The sequence below is a fragment of the Marmota marmota genome, unplaced genomic scaffold (assembly GCF_001458135.2).
Source record: "Marmota marmota marmota unplaced genomic scaffold, marMar, whole genome shotgun sequence".
In the NCBI taxonomy this organism is placed as follows: Eukaryota; Metazoa; Chordata; class Mammalia; order Rodentia; family Sciuridae; genus Marmota; species Marmota marmota.
This window is the reverse complement of record NW_026000174.1, coordinates 4,822,581-4,843,761: the sequence shown is the minus strand read 5'-3', so window position 1 is coordinate 4,843,761 and position 21,181 is coordinate 4,822,581. Positions and strand designations below refer to the sequence as shown.

General features: G+C 36.6%; 1 protein-coding gene across 13 annotated transcripts in view; it reads right to left on the bottom strand.

Moving 5' to 3' along the window:
* The window catches only part of Dlg2 (discs large MAGUK scaffold protein 2), a 917,250-nt gene that overhangs the window by 721,081 nt on the left and 174,988 nt on the right, over positions 1-21,181 (bottom strand). For all 13 annotated transcript variants that reach the window (XM_048787977.1, XM_048787981.1, XM_048787974.1 and 10 more), the window contains exon 2: positions 5,738-5,791. In XM_048787977.1, the coding sequence (XP_048643934.1) occupies positions 5,738-5,791 (54 nt within the window). The remainder of the gene's footprint in view (positions 1-5,737; positions 5,792-21,181) is intronic.

Here is a 21,181-nt window from a genome sequence, read left to right as displayed (position 1 = left end):
CTTTTAGAGCAAAGTGACAAGTACAAGAGAGTAGGGGATCAGCTGATTCTGACAATTGAAAAATGTCAGTTGTCAACTTTGATTGGCCAGATTTAAGACTGGAACAAATACTGATAGCTTTGCCTCTAGTACTGAATTTGTATTGCCTCCTGGGCATACTTTATCCCCAAATAAGCTCCTCTCTGGCAGGTAAGAATTTTTTATATCTGGATAATACTATATTCCCAAAAGATAAGAACATCAACAATATGGTTTTAGCAGTGTCTCTGGGGGGAAAAAAAAAAAACACAAAAAGAAGTTAACCTGTCTATTGAAAGAGAAATATGCTAAAACAAATTTTCCCCAAACATCTTATCAGTATTAATCATTTCCCGCAGGGTTCAAATAAATAAATGTATTCTACTTCCTTTCCTATCATGAGTAATTCTAGAAAATTGCCCAATTAAAAATGAACAGTAGCCTAAATCACAAAGATCTGTTTTGTATATAGTGACTCAAAGAAATTAATGCCAAACTGTCCAGCACTACAGCCTAGTGCTTGGTCATCTTACTTAGAGAAAATGGCAACTTCCTCCTCAGAGAGCTCTTTCCCTCAGCTTTCTACTGCTGGAATCAATCAGAAGTGTCATTTACACATTGCTTAGCAACCCCTGTTAGTCTGGAGCCCACTCTATGGCGCCCAGATGAAACTCACTGCTAATGTAATTCCTTCTCTATTTTCCTCAACCCATGGATGGCATCCTGTATTTTGTCTCACTCTCCTCTCTTACTTTCACTGACATTGTCCACCTTACTTTCATACCATATTTTTCTGTTAATTCACTCTCTTGTCCTATGTCCCAAAACTATAGCTTTGTTGGCATCCAATGACTGATCACATTTGAAGGCACTCTGTACAAATCTCACCTCTAATATGATCATGCGATATCAGGATTGTTTTCAAGTAACTTTGTACAGATGATCCTATTGGCAGCCAAATCCAATATGTGATACTACTAAGGACCTTCTCTTATTCCTTTAAATCTAACTCATCTTTCTTTGCCCTTTACTTACACTCTCCTCTCTCTTTCACTTTCCTGCCAGGGTTTCTAAGCAATGATCCTGGAACTTCTGCCCTTATTTCCATAATAATTTGTATCCCTTGAAAATAAAATTTTCACTCCTCATATGACTTGAATCAGGTCTTTTTCATTTTGTTTAGTGTCATTTACCTATCAATATTTTTAAAGTGTAAAATTCTTGTGTTTGTATCATTTTAAAAAAATAAAGAGATATATACGAATTCTAAGCCCTCTTACTTAAGGCCTGAATGTGGTTCATTAGCTTATTGTTTAACAAATGCCCACTCCTTCTTCTACTTTGAGCTTTCCAATGTGACTTATTTTGACCAAATGGCTATGAATGAATTTAACACAGTAGAGCCTTCAATTATGATGGGTCATATGGGCTTGAGCCTTGTGCTTTGGCCATAGTGATACAAAAAATATACCCACAATTACCACTGTCCCAGAAATGGAACCTAGAATGAAGCATGAATCAGAGATACTCTAGCCACTCTGGTATTTTATAGCCTGAAGCAGTTGGCCTTAGCCAAAGGGCAAACAGGTATAGGAGAAATAAATACTCATTGTCATATGCCTCTGAATTCTTTTGTCTTTGTTCTTTTTAGATATACATGATAGTACTATTATGCCACTGATTTCTTGATTATCACACACCAAAACTCATTGTTACGCACATGGGATAACAGTCAGCTGTAGACTGAGCTTCACCATTAACTAGTTGAGCTAGAATAACTATCTATAATGTGAGAGGTTTAAAATAATTGAGCCTCCAGTTACTTAATGAGATTTAAAATGAGTGATTTTCAAGTATATCACTTTACACAGTGTATTTTCAGAAGATGGGTAAGAAAATGAATGAAATGAATACTAGAGAGAACTGGAGAAAAAATTTAGCACCTCTATGATTAAATTTATTTTCAGCTGAAAGAATGAGATTTGCTTGGATAGTGTTCAATATTCCGCCATGTGTACTGAAAGGAAGAAGTATGTTGGGAATGAATCAACATGTTTGTGGACTGCAGAGCACCAGGAGGGGAACTTGTACCATGTGACTACATCAACCTTCAGGGAGCCAGACATACAGGTCACAATTAGGCTCTACTCACTGAACTCCCTATGAAAAGAATATTTTCAATATCTGGTATAGAACAATATTCAACATATAACGAGGAAGAATAAAAAGGTAGAGTGAAAAATAGAAACCAGAAGAGTTCTGAAATGGGAAAATGTTTTTCTTTTTCTCTTTCCCTCCCATCTTGCTGCTTCTCTTTGTGATGAGTTTAACTTTCACACAGCAGACTTGTGCTTTGCAGGAGAGGCTAGACTGTTCCACATGCAAGGTCCCACCCAACCCTAAACTATCATGATCTTATATAAGATTGAGCTTATTTGAGGCATTCATACATAAGAACCTCAGTGACCCCTTCATTAATGGCAGGTTTCTGAAATCCCTTAATTTACCTTCCTAAAAAAAACCAGAAATCTTTAAATATCTTTTGTATCTTTAATAGACACTTACATAAAAATTCCCTTTGGCCCTGGAAATTTCCTTTAGTTATTCAATTGCCCTTTGCACATATGCCAAGGAACTATTTCCATAAGAACCATTTATATCTAAAATCAAATTTGCTAATCAGCAAAATTAGTACATTTACTTATAATAAAATTATTTTTGAGCTAAATTTTCATATATAAGCTTAAATTTGTCATTCAGGTAATATTTTTTAAGAAGGAAATGTTCTTATGCAACATGACTAAAATGCCCTGGGGAACTCTGAAACCATTTTTTCATTAAATAGAGCTGAAATTATGTGAACAAGTAGAACATGAGAAAGAAAAGAGGAAAACAAAGTATAGAACACTGGGGAATGAGAAAATAGAAAATAGACTGTGCAAGGAACAGTGATTTGTTCAAGGTTACCCAGTGAGTCAGGAAAAAAGGGAAGAGTGGGGACTATGCCAAGAACCTAAGCATATCCACAGTAATGGCTGTGTGTGAAATCTGCCATTCTCGAGAGATGGTGTATTCATGTTTATTCTATGTGGAGGAAGGCATTTATATTTAAAATTCTCCCAGGGTTTAGCATGTATTACTTTCTAAGTACTTTTAATAAAAAAATAAATAAATACCCAGCTGTTCTCAGCCAAAAGTGAACAAAGTATGATGTCATACACAAAATCTGATTTGATTTCATAACAACCTCTGAGGTAGGCCTCCTGATGTCTGCCTTATAGATTAATACGTGTTCAGAAAGACGAAAGGGTGTGCTTACAACTCTCATAGTTTTCCCCATACCCATACCAAGCTGCTCAGCACACCTCTCCAAAGACCTAACTCAAGGAAACACAAAGTAGAAGAGTGTGAAAAAAGTGCAGGTTTTTAAATAAATAAATAAATAAAAATAAAAAGCTCTGAGAAGAATCAAAGTTGATATTTAGGAGAGTGGGAACAGTTTGAATAATTTGTTACATGTTGCTGATTTCACTAGCTACCTAGTTGGCATACCAATTGAGCACATCTGCACAAGATCCTTAGATCTTAGATTGATAATAAACGGTTTCTACATGGGGGCATCTGACAGTTAAACCACAAGAATCCAAATAAAGATTTGAAATAGTATAGATACACTACAGGGAAGTGTTTCTCCTTGCAAAATCAAGCCTCTGTGCTCCAAGTCTACTTCTATAAAGCACAGCTTACCTGCTTTGTTGATGGCTATCATAAAGACATTAGTTTGGAATAGAAATTCCTTAATATATACATATATGGGCCCCTGTGACAAGGGTATTGAAGCCTCTGTGACAAGATGTCTCCCCAAATCTACTACACTGGCTCTCAGGCTGAAAGTAAAAACACAGATATGAAGGAGAAACATAAGTAGCCACATGATAGGTGTTAATGAAATCTGTAAATTCTGTAGCCAAACTACCTGCATTCACTCCTGGCTCTATCTCCTACTGTGAGCCTTTGAGCAAGTTATTTAACCTCTTTTTGACTTGATTTCACATTGTGAAATAGAGAAATTAATAGTATATATTTATAGAATTATTACAATGACCAAACGAGTTAATGTTTATTAAGTCCTTAAAACAATATTAGGCATTAAGTAAACTCAATATGTGTTTGATGAATACATAAAGCTAGGAAGAGTGGCAGATAGAATAAGGGACACCAGTTTCCTTTAATTAGTTGCTTTATTTCTTTCTGCAGAGCCCTTAACTTTTCATCACTGAGGCCAGTCGATTACTACCAGTGTGCTTAACCCCATTTCTGTTCTGGCCCAAACTACTCTTGTTCAGAAAGATTTAAGAAGCTCTAGCTGGGTAACTCAGGTGATTCAGCATTAAGTCCGCTTGCTGTTATTCCTGTCCTGACCCTATGTCCCAGTTTTAGTCACTTGTTCCTGTAATCAAGTTCCAAACTCGTACTCTAATTCTAGCATTCTGTTCCCCTGTGGCTGAGTCCTGGCTGGCAGAACCTGCTCAGGGCCTCCAGTTTTTATGAGGTAAACAACTCCCCAAAGGAAGTTTATGGACTAGACACATTTTGTTTGGCATACACTGTTTGAACTTTTGAAAAGTGGTTGCCTGTATTTAAAAATTGCAAAAATTTATATAAAAATTTAAATGTATAGTTTCTCTTGAAAAATGGGATGATCTGGCAGCACTGGGTCCCAAGTGGCAGCTGTCCCCTTTAGAGGGTCATGTGATTTCTATTCCCTATAGATCCTACTCCTCCTTGATTTGTGTCTATGATTTGCTTGGTGCCTGAAAGTATCTGAAGTTGGGCTTTAAGTCTGGGAATAGCTGATACTTACCAAGCACTTACTTTGTGCCAGTTACTATTCTAAGTACTTCACATTCTTGACTCACTTAGTCAAAGGCCACAAATCTATACTTGTCCATTATCCCCGTGGCTCTCCTTCCCTACTTCACCCCTACTGTCTGTGGGGGATATGTGACTGTACCATCTTTCCTGATCACTATCCTTCACCCACCAGCCAGAGCCTACACGCAAAGCCTTGCTAGACCTTCCCTACACTGTAGCCCACTGCCATATCCGATCTCTCTTCCCAACCAGATTCCACCCTAAAGACCTTTGGCCATCATAGTGCTTGTGTTACAGATTCTCAGGCTTCATGATCTGCCTGATTCTACTATCCCAAGTTCCATGCTTCTGTGAAAGCATAGATTTTATTAACTTAGATTAACTATCTTCACAGAACTTCTCCAATTCTTGTTAGAAGCCCAACAAAATCCATCAAATATTACTGACCACTTATATTCTAGGCTCTGTCATATAATTGATTTGGAGTATTATTTTAGTTAGAAATTCAAAGAAGTTTGTCTATGTCTGTCATGTACAATTCAATCTCTTTACAGAGAACTACCTATCAAAGTAACTATTTAAACAGAATTGAATTGTCTGTATTTTTTTTTTATTTCTCATCATGTGCCCTTGTGCTAACCATGAATTTGAAGGGTAAAATATTTGCATGACAAAGCCAACATTTAACAAATACCAAAAGAAAATTCATGAAACAAAATTCGATACATCATTCCATAAGATTACCTGGATTGGATGATAACACTGATACTGTTTTAAGCTTAAATTCAGCTAATTAAGTTATACCATAGTTTTTAAAGAGAGTCTTAATAAAAATGTTACTTACATAAGGAATCGTGTCCAAAGTATCTGTGTTGACAATTATAGGAGCAGGGCTGGCCTAAAAAAGAGAAGTAGAAAAAATTTTAAATAACAGATATTCTATTCTGAGGCAGATTCTGTTAACTTATTTGACAAAAACTCAAGAAGTATTTCATGTGGACCTATACAGACACATGCCTGCTGGTGGGGAATAAATAAAATCCTTCACATTTCCATAACTGTCCCAATCTCAAATGCTTATTTGCTATATTACCACATAATTAAATAAAGTAAACATTCCTATAATTTATATTCACTTCCTCTTAAATTCTGTATAACATGGGAGATGGAAATTTGCACTGTGTGAGGTAAAGATTTTTAATACATTGGATGAAAGTTAAAATTTGAAACATCTATTTATAAAATGATTTTGCTGAAGAAATTTGATTACTTTCATGGAAGCAAAAATTAAACTTAAATGAATATTTATAACTATTCTCTTTAAAATGCCTTATGAAATTTTGTTGTATCCTATGCAGTAAGCATTCACTTATTGACATCATACATATACAAAATATATATAAATATATGTTTGTCTATTATGTGTGTTGTAGCATTTTTTCCAATTATGTATCTCTGATCATATAAACTGGAAATCCTTAAGAAATTAGTCAGAGATGGCAGAAAATCATTTTGGATATGATAAACTTTAAAAAAAATTGCACAATTTGCTGTAATTCCTTTTAATGTTGAGTGGGAATGTCTATAAAACTGATAGAGGAGTGCTACAAGCCAAGTCATTAGAAAATAAGAGATTGCAATCTTTATTTGCATCACCAATCTGACTTCATGAATATTGAGCAGATCTATCTTTATTTTCTAGTTTCTAGAATTTTCACAGCAACTTTCCCTCTATTCCCCAAAGGATCTTTAATCTCCATTCCAAATTACAGATTTCATTTAGATAGAGGAAATACTCTCATCATGATTAATCGAGAGCTGTCCTATGTGATACGGTGTTTTGGCAAGTGCACAACTTTTGGGACATTTCATTAGCTATGCCCTCTGGAGTTAACAGCTTTTTAATGTCAATCTGTGCCTGTGGAATCCTAATCAAACAGTAGGGGAAAAAAGACAATCCAGCAGGTTTTACAAAACAAAATTCCATGTCTTAACCCCAAACACTGGGAATGGTGAAAATAAACTTGGCCTACATATCTACAGAATGGGTCAACCGGATCTTTGTTATATATTCATAATTATCAATGGGAAGTATCTTGTGGATAAACAGGGGTTTGGAGAAAGATTACACACAACACACACACACACACACATACACACACACACACGTGCATGCTGAGAGATACTTGGTGTAGGGAGAAGGATATGAGGTTTGGAGTCAGAAGACCTGGGATCAAGGGTGGTTCAGCTATTTCTCAATTGCATGATTTGAGAGCTCAGCAACTTCCTGGTGGTGTGATTCTGGGCCAAGTCCTCTAAGCCTCTCTGACTCATTTTCCTCCTCTGTAGAATGGAAATGATAGTAAACACCTTTCATAAAAGTTGAAGGTCAAAGAGGTGATATATTTGAATGTGCTTCAGAAGCTAAATTTCAAGATTAATGTTAGATAGTATTAATAGTAAGAGTTTCTAAAGATAGATTATCATAAAGATATTTGTTAGATGGTTCATGAGCCACTTATCTCAGAGATTTCAGTGCTATTTAGTGACTGAAGCTGCACTCAAAGGGCCTAATTAGATCATGTCAAAGGTAATAATAAATGTTGAAAATTAACATGTGTAAGGATATAGATAGATATATCTGCATTTAATCACCAGAAAACCGTATTGATGAGGCATTATTATCACTATCCCTATGCTGTAGGTTAGGAAACTGAGGTTCAGGGGAAATGAGAACTGAAATTTTAATATTGGCCTTTCTGGTATCAAAATCCACTTTTGCTCCATATTAAGCTGCTCCATGATCTCAGCATCTTGTTGGCTGTATCATAAATGATATAAGATCCTTATGCTAGAGTATCATAGAAGACCCAAATCAAAGACTATCCTGAAGGCAACAGAGGCCTCAGGGTACTGCAGTTAGATTTTAAAAGCACTCTTATGAAGCCTTAGTATGTGTTTTTACAATTTTAAGTTTCTAGCTGTGATGGTCTCTCTATTTTCTACTTGGTTCCTGTGACTCATGGAAGTAATTGTGTCTTATATCTTTGATTAAATTGAAAACTTTCCAAATTGCTACATATTTCCCCCTATTACCTCACATAACTTTGATCAATAAATATGTATTAATTTGATTTGGGGATTTTAGCCTATCTTTTGTTTTTCTTCTTACAGATTATATTAATGAATTAAAGTAATAAATTTCAGACTTAAAATTTATGTCCATATTGTATTTCATATGCAATGCCTTTAAAAATGTTGCTATATTTATGCTATTTGCCATTTCCTTTATGTAAATTGGTTCTTTCCACTAAGACTATATGTTTAAAAATGGACAAGGATCATATACTTCCCCAGAATTCTCCATAGTACTTATATACACAGAAAAATTTTAATAAGTACTTAGGAATTGCTGACTAAATATAGCTATAAAGTATAGATGAGGGTACAAAGAAAGGTAGCATATATTTGCAAATTTTGTAGAACATGTCTGAAATAACCCAAGAATCTCTTATATTACCAAGACTCTACTTTTCCAATATCCAATACTTATTTTTACTTTATTTCACCACCATTACTTAACAAAAATCAGCTTTTATAAAATAATAATTTCATAACTGAAGGATGTAGACTCCATGAATCTTGAAGCATAAGATCTAGGTTATATGAAAACTATTTGCCCCTTCTCACTTTTAAAAATATCCAGAAGTCACAATTAATACTTGCACTTCTAAAAGTCAATACAAATGCATGAACCAGTAGGATGCATTGGTTGTATGAACATATACATACATCATACACACCTGACATAGGCAATCCCTGGTAGGAGTGCCAAAAAGACACAGTGGTGGGCTCTTATGAGAAATGGAAAAATGTGCTACACCACTGCAGAGCTATACCAACGTCTCTGGAAATTCTCCCTTTGGTGTGCTGCAGGACTCTCCCACACTTCCAGATTGATTCTATAGAAGTTCCTTAGAATATTTTAGGTACTCAGTAACACATCTATCAGCGGAAAATTAAGATCCAAAGTGGTAGCAATACAAAATATAGCAGAATTCCAAATGTGTACCATGAGTGCATTTTTCTCACAATTGGTAATGTCAGATCTTCCCTTGGTTCAGCTTGGATTTTGTTTCTTTGTTCACTTCTGCAATTATAAGCTATCGTGCCTAGTTTGATCTAGTTTGGTTTCTGAGTCTTAAAACCCAATTTCCTGGTTACTTTGATGGTTCCTTCCAAGCTTTTTCTTAACACTAAATTCTCCTCTGGCACATATGCCCTCTTTCTTCATGGTGGATATCATCTTTAATTGAACCCTTAAATCAAACTAGTGATTCAGCAGATTTCAGCCTCCCTCTTCAAGGTGCTTGTTTCATTTCACTGGAAAGAGACTCATAACAAATCTAATGAAAACAAGATCTCCTTTTAATCAGAAACTTCAAGGCTTGTCTTTATGTAAATCTAGGCAGGCACTTTTGAAACTATAAAGGATTAAGAAAAGCAATCTTTCTTGGGTGACCCAGACAATAAGATGCAAGTGGTTTTCCTTTTATGTTACATTCTCTTCCATGTGAAGAAAGCCAGTTTACAGAAAGCAAGAAGAATAAAGCTAATCACAGAGAAGCCAAAAGCAAGTGTTGAGAATGCTGATGAAATTTAAATTATGAGATAAAGTTATTCATGAATTCCAGCTACCTTTCTGTCCTTGAATTTCATGGGATACTAAACATTCCTATATTACATCAGCAACTTGGTTTATGCTAGAAAAAGATAAACTTCTGTGGCTTGTCATCAAGATAATCCAATAAAATATGATATAATGAATGTACACTTTAGAAAGAATTCATTGATGCTGACCATTGATATGGCTGCTCCTTGGTATTTGCCAAGTCCCAGAACAGGGAAATGCCTCTAACATAAGTCAGCTTAGGTCACCAAGCCAAGAACAGTGAAGATGTCTCCTCAAGGAAGGTATTGGTAGGGAAGTATAGCATCCGGGCAGCCAAGGGCCACTTTCTGGGAAGTTTATGCCTCGGAGCGCAGACTAACCAGTGGGCAGGTCAAGAGACAAATCCCTGGCCTGTGCCTAAACTTTATTGATAAGCAAAATAGAAAAGGAGAGAAACCCACTAGTTCATCAAGTAAACTAGATACAACAATCACTAGTGACTAGTAAGGTTTATAAGACTAGGAATTGTGCAGGGATTTCAGCTGACAAGCAAGTAGAAGGCAGGTGGTTTCAGTAGATAAAATGAAGTACGAGGAAAAATATCAAGAATAACAGCTTTTGGAGCTGGTACCCTAACTTACCTTTTCATCCTTACAGTGTAAGACTCCTGAATGGGCAAGACTTTTTTCTAATTCTTATAAATGACTTTTGTATTTGTCATGGCATGATGATTAGAAACGAAATGGAAGGCACCAAAAGTTTTAAAATGAGTCCTTTGCCTCTGTCTGCCTCTCTCTCTCCCTGCTCCCCTGCTCTTCCATTCTCTGTATGTATGTGTGGGCAGGGGCGGGGGCGGGGGGCGGGAGAGTGCGACCCTCGCCCCCCAGCAAGCACTGGAGATCCTAGAACCTCAGGTAAGTCATCTGGTTTAGTGCAGCTACTACAAGACAGCACACAAACACTTTCAGTTTCACAGTTCAAACATACATATGGTAGACAACAGGATGACCCCTCCAGCAGACTATTTCCTGATTTTGGTCAAGGAAGTAGAATATTGAGAGTTATATACTCTATCAGGTCTGAAAAAGACCTAAATATTAAGCACTGAATTGGATATGTCAGGGTAGAATCCAAGATAACTGTGTTTTGTTAGCTTTTATCACTAACCCTCCATCATGCTGATCTATTTTGGAAACAAAAATGTGGCATGGTTAGGAGAAAGGACTTTCCTCCATTCCTTGAATTGTGCTCTTGTTTTCTGACAGAACAAAGCATCCTCTTCAATCTCCTCCTTCCTACAGTCTGTTGAACTAGAGCCCCACATCCCTTGATATTAGCAGAATCCTTGTTATGGTTCAGATGTCAAGTGTTCTACAAAGTCTCATGTGTTGAAAGCTAGGTCCCCAATGCAGTGATGTTGGAGCTTTAGGGGGACTGATTGGTTCATGAAGGCTCTGACTTCATCATTGGATGAACCCATGGATAAATTAATAATTTGATGACATTAGATAGGAAATAGGACCTAGTTGGAGGAATTAGGTCACTGGGGGAATGTCCTATGTCCTGTAAAGGTATTTCTTATTCCCAGCCCCTTCCTCTCTCTTTGCTTTAGGCCACCATGAATTGTGCAGCTTTCCTTTGCCATGTCCATCTGCCATGATGTTCTGCCTCATCTCAGGCCCAAAACAATGGAGCCAGAAGATCATGAACTGAAATCTCTATAAGTCAAAACAAATCTTTTCTTCTTTAACTTTCTCACATCAGGTATTTTGGTCACAGGGGGAAAAAAAGATGACTAACATAATCTTACTCCTATTTGAAGTATTTACCAAGAAACCACAATTACCACTACCTGAAACCTGTGGTGCCATAGCCCAGCCATATCTAGATTCCCCAGGAACATTAATACTGGGATGGACAATTATAACCATATGCTCTTATGTACATTTACCTTATTTAAATTAAATTACTTAATCCTCATACAACCTGATGAGATAAGAACTATTTTTCTTAACCTTCAGGTGAGGAAACAGAGTTTAAAAAACTTTCCAAAAGTCTGCAAACCCAAATAGTTTGACTCCAGATTCCTATTCTATTGCCTCTTGGGATGAAATCAGACTTTATCAGATCTCCCAGATCTCTTTGGATGTAATTTTTTTTAAACTAGCTCAAAGCCAAATTTGTTCCGTGCACTGCGATCTTGGTTGGTCCAGGAACCCTCCTCCTTTCTCCTTACCGCAGTTACTGATGCCCCAGTGCGTGGTGTGGACAGGCCTACAACAGGTACATCTAGGAAATGTCTAAAGACACAGGCATGTGCTGGGTGATTAAGGAGTTCCCTTGGAGAAATTGTTTGGCAAATGACTGATTAAACACATATTGGTGGTTGTGTGAGAGAGAGTGAAAAACAAATATGGGAAGAACAAATATGCATTTATTCTCACAATGTTAAAAAAAAACCATTTTATTAACATTAAAAGACAGGAACTAAGAGAAGAATGGCAAAAAAAAAGGGAAGGAAGGAGAGAAGGAGAGGGAGAGACAGAGGGTGGAAGGAAGGAGAGAAGAGGGGAAGAAAGCCCAAAATGACTAAGTCATATGCCTAAGGTAACAAATATAGGAGGTACCACAATTTCCAAATCCCTGACTTTCTAGCCCAGGAGCTCATGATGGTAACCTCAATATTTTTTGCCTGGAAAGTTAAGGGAGTTTCTCTTTCACAGCCTAAAGAGAAATTTCTCACCGTACTGATTCAGATTCAATTCCCTAATCCTCACAGGGTTTCTAGGTCCCTTAATCTCTTGCAAACCCCCATTTAAAAAAATGGGACAATGCTATTTTCCAGTTAACCTATTTCTCAAGAAGTTAGGTGGAAAAATAACACAGGTGAAGTAAAAGAGAGCTCTATGAATATAAGATTATTTTATGTATTCCCATGTTTATATTTTGCTTCTTTAAATTTCTTCTTTTCATGTTCCCAATCCACAAGACTAAGTAGGTAGGCACACTTCAGCCTAGCTAGAAGTCATCACTACTAGTATCACCAAATGGTTGTGAGTTGTCATTTGCCCTTAATCTGCAAGTGACAGAGCACCCAACAAGTGAGGACCCTGAGGCGACAGCAGTGAGTGGCATGAGGAGTGAAGCAAGGCAGGAGTAATCCAAGTTAAAGGCTATGGCAGATGTCGCAAGGGAACAACTTGGGAGGAAGCTAAAATCCTGGTCACTCTATCTAGTGCTTATAAAATGCACCAATTGTTCCCTACTTACCTTATAGCCAGCCTAGCTCAGAAAATAGCAAGAAAGACAAGCAGATTTGTGTTTTTCTTGAGCTCAACTCAACTCTGCTTGCCCAAACTCTCATAATAGTGAAATCAATACTATCCTTACTATACAGATATGAAAATTAATGTTCAGTAACTTTCCTAAAGTTTAGCTGGTAATAACAGGCCAAGAATGACACACACCTGTCTGGCTGCAAAGTGCATATCTTTAACACACTGCACAACATATACTTCTTGTACCCATTACAATTTCCTAAGTATCCAGATTCTCTCCCTGATCCCTGAAAACCCACCATTAATATTCAACCAATGTGAAATAAAGTGTTCCTATCACTATTTGATCCTCCTCTAGGATATGACATATTCTAATATTTTGCAGGAAACGCATGACATCTTAAAGACCTTAGGCTGAGTTGGTCATCTCTTTTTACCCAGTTCAGAAAAAAGCAAAACAATGAATGGCGTTGGAGAAGCTAATGCTAAGTGAAGATGCCAATCCCCCCAAAAAACAAATGCTGAATGTTTTCTCTGATATAAGGAGGCTGATTAGTAGTGGGGTAGGGAGGGGGAGCATGGGAGGAATAGATGAACTCTAGATAGGGCAGAGGGGTGGGAGGGGAAGGGAGGGGGCAGGGGGTTAGCAAGGATGGTGGAATGTGATAGACATCATTATACAAAGTACATGTATGAAGACACGAATCGGTGTCAACATACTTTATATACAACCAGAGATATGAAAACTTGTGCTGTATATATGTAATAAGAATTGTAATGCATTCCGCTATCATTTATCTTTTAAAAAATCAATTAAAATGCAAAAAAAAAGAAAGAAAAAGGCAAACCAAAACAAAACAAAACAGGACATCCTGGAGGATGAGAGAAAGAAAGAAAGAAGAAAGAAAGAAAGAAAGAAAGAAAGAAAGAAAGAAAGAAAGAAAGAAAGAAAGAAAGAAAGAAAGAAAGAAAGAACCAAAAAGCAAAAACCAGTGTTCTTTCTAAGTTTTCTCTAGAATCAGTCCCACTTGGATCAAGAGATTGAAATTGCTTGAACTGTTACTTTTGAAGACTCTTTAGACTTCCATCTTGCACCCTTGTCATGTTTTTCCTTGCCCTTAGTATATACAGCTAAAATAAACAACTCATCAAAACCAGGTCTGCAGATCAATCTTGAAACCCAAATTGATAATTATTTTAAGCATCAGTATTATGCTTTACAATTTTTAAATGGTGTTCATACACATTTGATCATTTAATTTCTACAGGAAGAGGAAAGGAAACTAAAATTGACTAAATACTCACTGTGTGCTAGGTAAATAATTTTTTACTTTAATTTTATTTTTTATTCCTTACATAACCCTAGAGAGATTGGTATGATTTCCTTTGTCCATAGATAAACAGAGGCTCAGAGATTCAGTGAATTTACCAAAGTGAGACATCTAGAGGGAAGAGAATCTGGGTTTTCAATTCCAGGGCTTTTAAATCTTAAACTCTCTCTTTTTCACCGTTAAGCCATGATAATTCAAATCCCACTGATTCACACTGAGCTCTTACAAATCTAACTACTTTCTTTATGCAAATACTCTCTGAAGATCCCATGAAAAATGGAGCCATTATTTCAAATCTCAGATGTGGTTAGTCAATGTGTCCCATGCCACATAAACATATCTACTTAATTCACTGATTCACTCCATGTGGTGCTATTCCTGGAAAGATCCATGTGGTTACCGTCTGTTCCCTGTCGCTAAGCTACCAACAGCTATACTCTTAGCAGTTGTATTGTCCAGATTTAGGTACCACTATTCTGAGCAAGCTATCAATAACTTGGTTCTTTAGGCTAAGGTAGGTTTCTGTTTCTTCAGTAATATGTGAATCAGGTCCTTTCATATAATGAATGATCTGTAAATGATTAGTGTTTGGCTTACTTTCCTCTTCTTCTTTTCTTCCATTGGGCCAGGAGTTTACTATTCTCAACACACACCTGTTGGTGCCTACAACAATGTCTTTGCTATTATTTCTTCCTTTTTTCCAACTTGAATCAGTTGTAATTCCCACACTTTTCAACCTAGACCAAAGTATTTATCCCACTAGGGCAATCTAATGTCTTAGCTCCCCATAAATTTGTCCTACTCATCAATCTAGGACTCAAGCTATGCATTCCACACACACCCGAGACCTCATTTCAGCTCACACTGAATTATACCTATTAAATAAGTTCTGTAAAAGCACCAATCCCTGACATTCCTAATGAACATGATGCTAATGGCTAATCAGTCTATGTGTTATATTTACATCTCCTTGATGAAACTGTAATATTTTTGAGAGTAGGGCCCTTGTCTCACTTCATTTCCTTACCAGATACCCCTACCTATATTCTAACAGTGCTTGGCAAATGAAATGCACACCAAAGGTGACTGTTAGTTGATTTTTAGACCCACGGAACTAGAAGCACAGCAATAACAGAGAAGATACATGAGTAAGCCTTGAGATTTGAGAATTACTGAAATGGGAAGACAGAGGCAATACATGCTTCCTTTTGGTGACTAGTTCTTTACTACACTGTTGGGTGGTGTCCATGTGGGGTCTCTGGACCTTGTCAAGCACCACAGACATGAAATTCTAAACTATAAAATGTAAGTTAAGGAAAAACTAACCAAATAGAGGTACTTTATTCCTAGTAACTTTTATTCCTCACTACAATCCTATGAATCATAAACTTCAAATAAGCTCATTTTATAGATGAGAAAAATGAGGCTTGGAACTGTTAACACAACTTGCCTAAGATCATTAGACTAATGATTAGTGGAATTGAAGTTCACTCATCTTGGTTCCAAATCCATATTCTTATCTTATCACAAGACTGTGTGGAACAAAGAAGGCAGATGCTGGCAGTGTTATCTGCCCTGAGTTACTATTCCCTGGTTCAAGAGGATGGATAGATGAGAGGAACCATGGAATTTACGGAAAAGCTAAGGACTCAAAATCACAAAAAAATTAAAATGCCAACTATAGCATTTTTAAAAAATACCAGATGAATGTGAAGGTATATCCCCAAAGACCCACTACAAACTGGACATTTATTTGAAGTCTCATGTTTATCTTAAAAATGAATGCAACTTTTATATTATATTCTATAACCATGTATTATGATATGAAAATAATATTTTAAGTTAGTTGTAATGGAATCTACCTGACATCCCAGGTAAGTTCCTTCATGGCTATTACAAATCAGGCACCAATCTCCTGCAAGTAACTACACTCACTCATGAAATTGTATCCTTAGTAAAAAGATGGCAAGACTGACAAGACTATAGATCCATCAGTTCAGTAACCCAAGGTATAATGGTAATTTAATGATACCCCCCCACCACACACACACACACCAATTTACTTCTACATTTGAGAAATGAAGAGTGAAGTGGATAACCTCTAAAAGTTCATGTCTCATCAAATATTTGATTTTACTCATTGTAAATTTTACCCTGCTGGGAAATATTGGAGAAAAAGAAGGCAGGCATGCCATACAACTCTTCTTTCAGGGAAATAACTTTCTTGCTTTTATCATCCAGACAGAGAAATTTAGAAGATATGATGGCAAGACAGACACGAGGAAATAAAAGACAAAAATTAAATTAGATGAGGATTATGGCATAAATTGGTTTCTAATGAATTAGCTGAATGATGGGGTCTCGCATGCTTTAGATGAAGCAGCTCAAAAATCCATTTATGATCCTCTTGCTTTATGTTCATAGTCTACATTTTTCCTTATTAGCCAGTTAACTTTCTGGCCTCATGACCATATAATCAGCACTTCTCTTCTATATTAGAGAGTCAAAAAGATTTAACATGAAACATAGAATTATCAACAAGCTCTTACATCCTTGTTTTTCTCCACATTTTGTAAGCCTTAACTCCAGAAAAGAAAAATTCTCCCTGCCTTCATTTTTCCTCCTACTAACCATAATTTGATGCTAAGTCATATTCTGAAGATTGAAACATTGGTGAAGTCACAGAGAACACCAAAAATATTTCATGTCAGGAATACATTTTTTTTTGCATGAGAGGAAATGTTAAAAGACACCAAGAAGAATTATGAGTTTGTTTATTGTGTAATCATTATTGATTGATAATAGGTCTATTTATCTATGATGGATCTATAAAATGTTCTAAGACTTGCTTGTGAAAGATGACACTTTAGGCTGGGTTGAAAGAAGAACAGGGTATAGTACATTTTAGTTCTACTTATTTAAAATTCTGATGTCTAACAGTCTCACTATCACCCCAACTCCATTTTTTATTCAAAATTAATGTTCTATTTGGAATCATTTTCAAGAAGGGAAACCATGGAGAAAGAACAGATAAACAGGAGAGGTGACTAGAAAAACAAAGGTTTGCTAAATATTGTTGGCATTTTCTGGTGCTGAAAACACAGTCTGCAGATGTGCTTGTATATTGTCATCAAATAGCAATAACCTCTTTGTTCTACAAGCCAAGAGCCTACAAATCTCTGGGTCTAAAATGCCAACCAGTTCCTGGCCCCACAGCTGTCTTAGTTACCCAGAGTGGCATTGAGTATATAACTTTTGGTTTCTCTGTTTTATGATGGTTTCTTATTGTCAGTTTGTAAAGCAAGGTCCTGCTGGTTTCATTTAGCTTCCACCATCCCTGACATAGTGCTCCACCAATGTGTTTCAGGGTAAAGTTGAAGGAACAGTGTTTGTTCCTGTGGGTAGAGGAGAGACAGGGGAACAGCAAAGGAAATGAACAGAGAAAGAAGGCAGACAGGAGGTTGTTCTCTGGTTCACAGGTTCTCTGTCACAAATTGGGGGCAATAAGGATTCCCAGGCTGAGGTCCCTCTGTACTCTCACCTACTTTGTCCACTGGAATTGCAACTTCATATGCACACTGGAACCTTCTTTTGTGTCACCACGAATTTTTTTTCCAAGCAACTGAAAAGGAGGTAATTTCTTTATGAATTCAATATTTGCAAATATACATTTCATGAATCCTCCTTGTCCACACTAAATTGATAAGAATTCTTGAATCATATGCTTTTTATAGGATGAGGAGCTCCTAGCCCTGCACTTAAAGTCAGCAGAAGAAGCTTCCAGGAAATACTATAGCCTTGTAGAATCTGTTCAGGCCATTTAACTCTATATATTACCTCTAAGGTTATACCCAACTAAAAATAGATTACATACTTCATGATTTTAATACTAATTTAATTTCAAATGTCATAAAAAGACAACAATATTTAAAATATTTTTAATAATCTGACCACAATTTCACACTGATTATTACTTCTATGATGATCTTACTTTATTTATTCTCTCTGAAAATTTTTATTTATACATAAAAATGAAGATTATAAATATTTATTTCATGTGCTGCTTTGAGAAGCACATGGGATCGTATACAAACACATGATGAAATTTATAAAAGTATACTTTTGAGTTAATATTTAAAAATTAACAAATTTAATAACAATTATAATAACAATCACCACCACCACTACTACTTGTTACTATATTGGGGATTTAACTGACATCTTACTAAACTGTAAACAACTCTAGGAACATTTTTATAGTATTTAGTTTTTTTGTAGGATGAAATTGAGGCTCAGAGAATTTGAGTAACTTGGGTAAGCTAACAAGGTAGAGCAAGGATCAGACTCCTCTTCTTTTAGCAGAAACTCTCACTCAGAGCACAAGGTATATAAGACTTGAGATTCTCTCTTACTAGCTTGTCTTGTTTACGGATCCTGATCACTTTCTGAACTTGAACTTTTCACACATATACTATAAAGAATATTGGAAAACCTGTCCTGCCTGTCTGGCAAAATTATAATGAGAAATAATCACATATATTCTGCTTTGAAAATTATAACAAGAAAGATAAATATAGGGAAGATAGGTAATAGTGTTAGTGGTAGATTTCAGCACTAAGAGAGGCAATAGCAAACACATGTATAGCACATTTTTTGGTCTCTACACAAGATAAAAATTAGAAATCCTATTGTTCTTAAGTATCTTCATGCCAATTAAAAATATCTAAATGAAGCTAAAGAGTATGCTATATTTAGTAATAACTCAATAAAAGTTTTGAGAGTTTAATGTGTGTATGATTTTTGGAGGAAGACCACTATTAACTCTGAACAATTATTTCCCAATTCTGCAGAAAATAAGTTTGGGAATCCTATTTTTGCAATTTCTAGGGCAGGTGAGAGGGTAGGAATGGTGGAACATGGATATTCCTCTATTGTAACAAAAATATATCTGTTCTAATACTCCATTTTGATGAACAAACAAAAACATTACATAATATACAATCCCGGGATACAAGGAAAGCATCCTGCACTTGGTGTTAGTTTATTGTAAACTCCAGATGTGTATGAGACCAGCAGTCTATGAAAATGCAAACTCTAAAAGGGAGAAAAAATAGCAGGCTCTCTGCAATCTGTATATGGGGTAAAAATGGGAGCTCATAACCCACTTGAATCAAAGTGTGAAATATGATATATCAAGAACTATGTAATGTTTTGAACAGCCAACAATAAAAAATTAAAAAAAAAAAAGTGATAGTTCTATTCCTTTTTACCAGCCAGCTCCAGGTATATGTGCAGTCTCAGGTTGTTGGAATTATCCAGGTCACTTCTAGGGTAGTGTTTTCCCCCCCTTAAATTGAACGTCTCCATAGATTAAGTTTCATCTTTATTTCTTCACTAATAGGAATTCCATTAATAGCCTTGTTCATATTCTTCAGAAGGAAATAGGCTAAAATTTGGGATGGTACTAGACAGAAATGCAAAGTGAGGTTAAGGGGAATGAAATAGAGAAATGAATCCAACATGACTGAGGATGATGAGTCAAGTAATATTTAGAATCCGGAAAGGACAAAACACACTTGGAACACCATGAACTGGGACCCACAGTCATCACTGAACAAATCTATTTAGGGCTGACCTAAGTTTCGATGGTTCAAAGCAGACATCCAGGAACCAAAAGCAGAGTTGGTGAAAGTAAGGGTGGAGCTGGGGAGAAGAATCTTAAGGAGGTATTTGAGACAAGAAGGATTATTTCTCTCATTATCATCTCATTACTGCCCAAGTTCTCTCATTCTTAAGTTCATACAGGTTCATTTATCAAACATGTTTGAGTCACTGTACCTGGCACTGCAGAAAATAGAAAGAGCACATGATCCTGCCCTGTAAGGAGTTTACAGTGTTCCGTGGAAATGAGAGAAGCCTGCCAAATGCTTATAATACAAAGCAGAATAACTCCCCAGGAGAAATAGGGGCAAGGGAGCATGGTAGGTATGAGGGAGAAAGGCAAGTAGGAGGAGGGTTAGAATGCCAGGATTCTATGTAGGTCTTATCGGCTGTGTGATTTCAAACAAGGTACCTGATTCTCACTGATCCCCTAAAATGGAGATAATGATAATAGGCCTTTTGTATGGACACTGAAAGGATTAAGATCGATATAGTTTATAAACAGATCATTTACTCATTTTTCATGAATGGGTGATAACCAGGGTGGAAGTAATGAGGGAGGTTTATCATGTAGTTGCCAGGCATGAGGGGAGTTTTGCAGAAGGGGATGTGAGTTAAGTTTTGAAGGATGGAACCCCACAACAGAATCCCAGTGCTCTCGGCTGATTGGCATGTTGTCTCTGTAGCTCTGTTCTGTCCTTTCTTGGGGGTCTGTATCTTATCACTGTGCCACTCGTCATCAGCAGGATGCGTACATCCTGGTTGCAGGAACTTTAAGCCACTTGTACTAGCTTAAAAAATATTTGAAATTTATTATGTAGACTAAAAAGATAGGAAGCATATCAGGGTAGGCCACTTAAGGGACTGAAACTAAGAAAAAAAGTTTTTAAGGACCCAGGAAGTCATAGTCCAGACTTCTTACTTCTTTTCAGGCTTATTTTACTCGGTTTTCCTTCCAAGCCATGTGGTTTCTCCTGCCCTTTTCTCTTTCAAAATGCCTTTCTTTCTTTCTGTGCATTCATCCTCAGTTCTTGGCACTACAGTTGTCAAGCTGTGGGTCAAGCTATGTGCAGCAGGGTAATGCTGTCAATTTTCTGAAAGTCATAGTTTTCTCCAATTCAAGATTTTCTTCCAGGCCAGTTCTAATGGGGTACACCTGTAATCCCAGCGGCTTGGGAGGCTGAGGAAGGAGGATTACAAATTCAAAGCCAGCCTCAGCAAAAGTGCAAAAGTGAGGTGCTAAGCAACTCAGTGACACCGTGTCTTTAAATAAAATACAAAATAAGGCTGAGGATGTGACTCAGTGGTCAAAAGCCCCTGAGCCTCCTGAGTTCAATCTCTGGCAC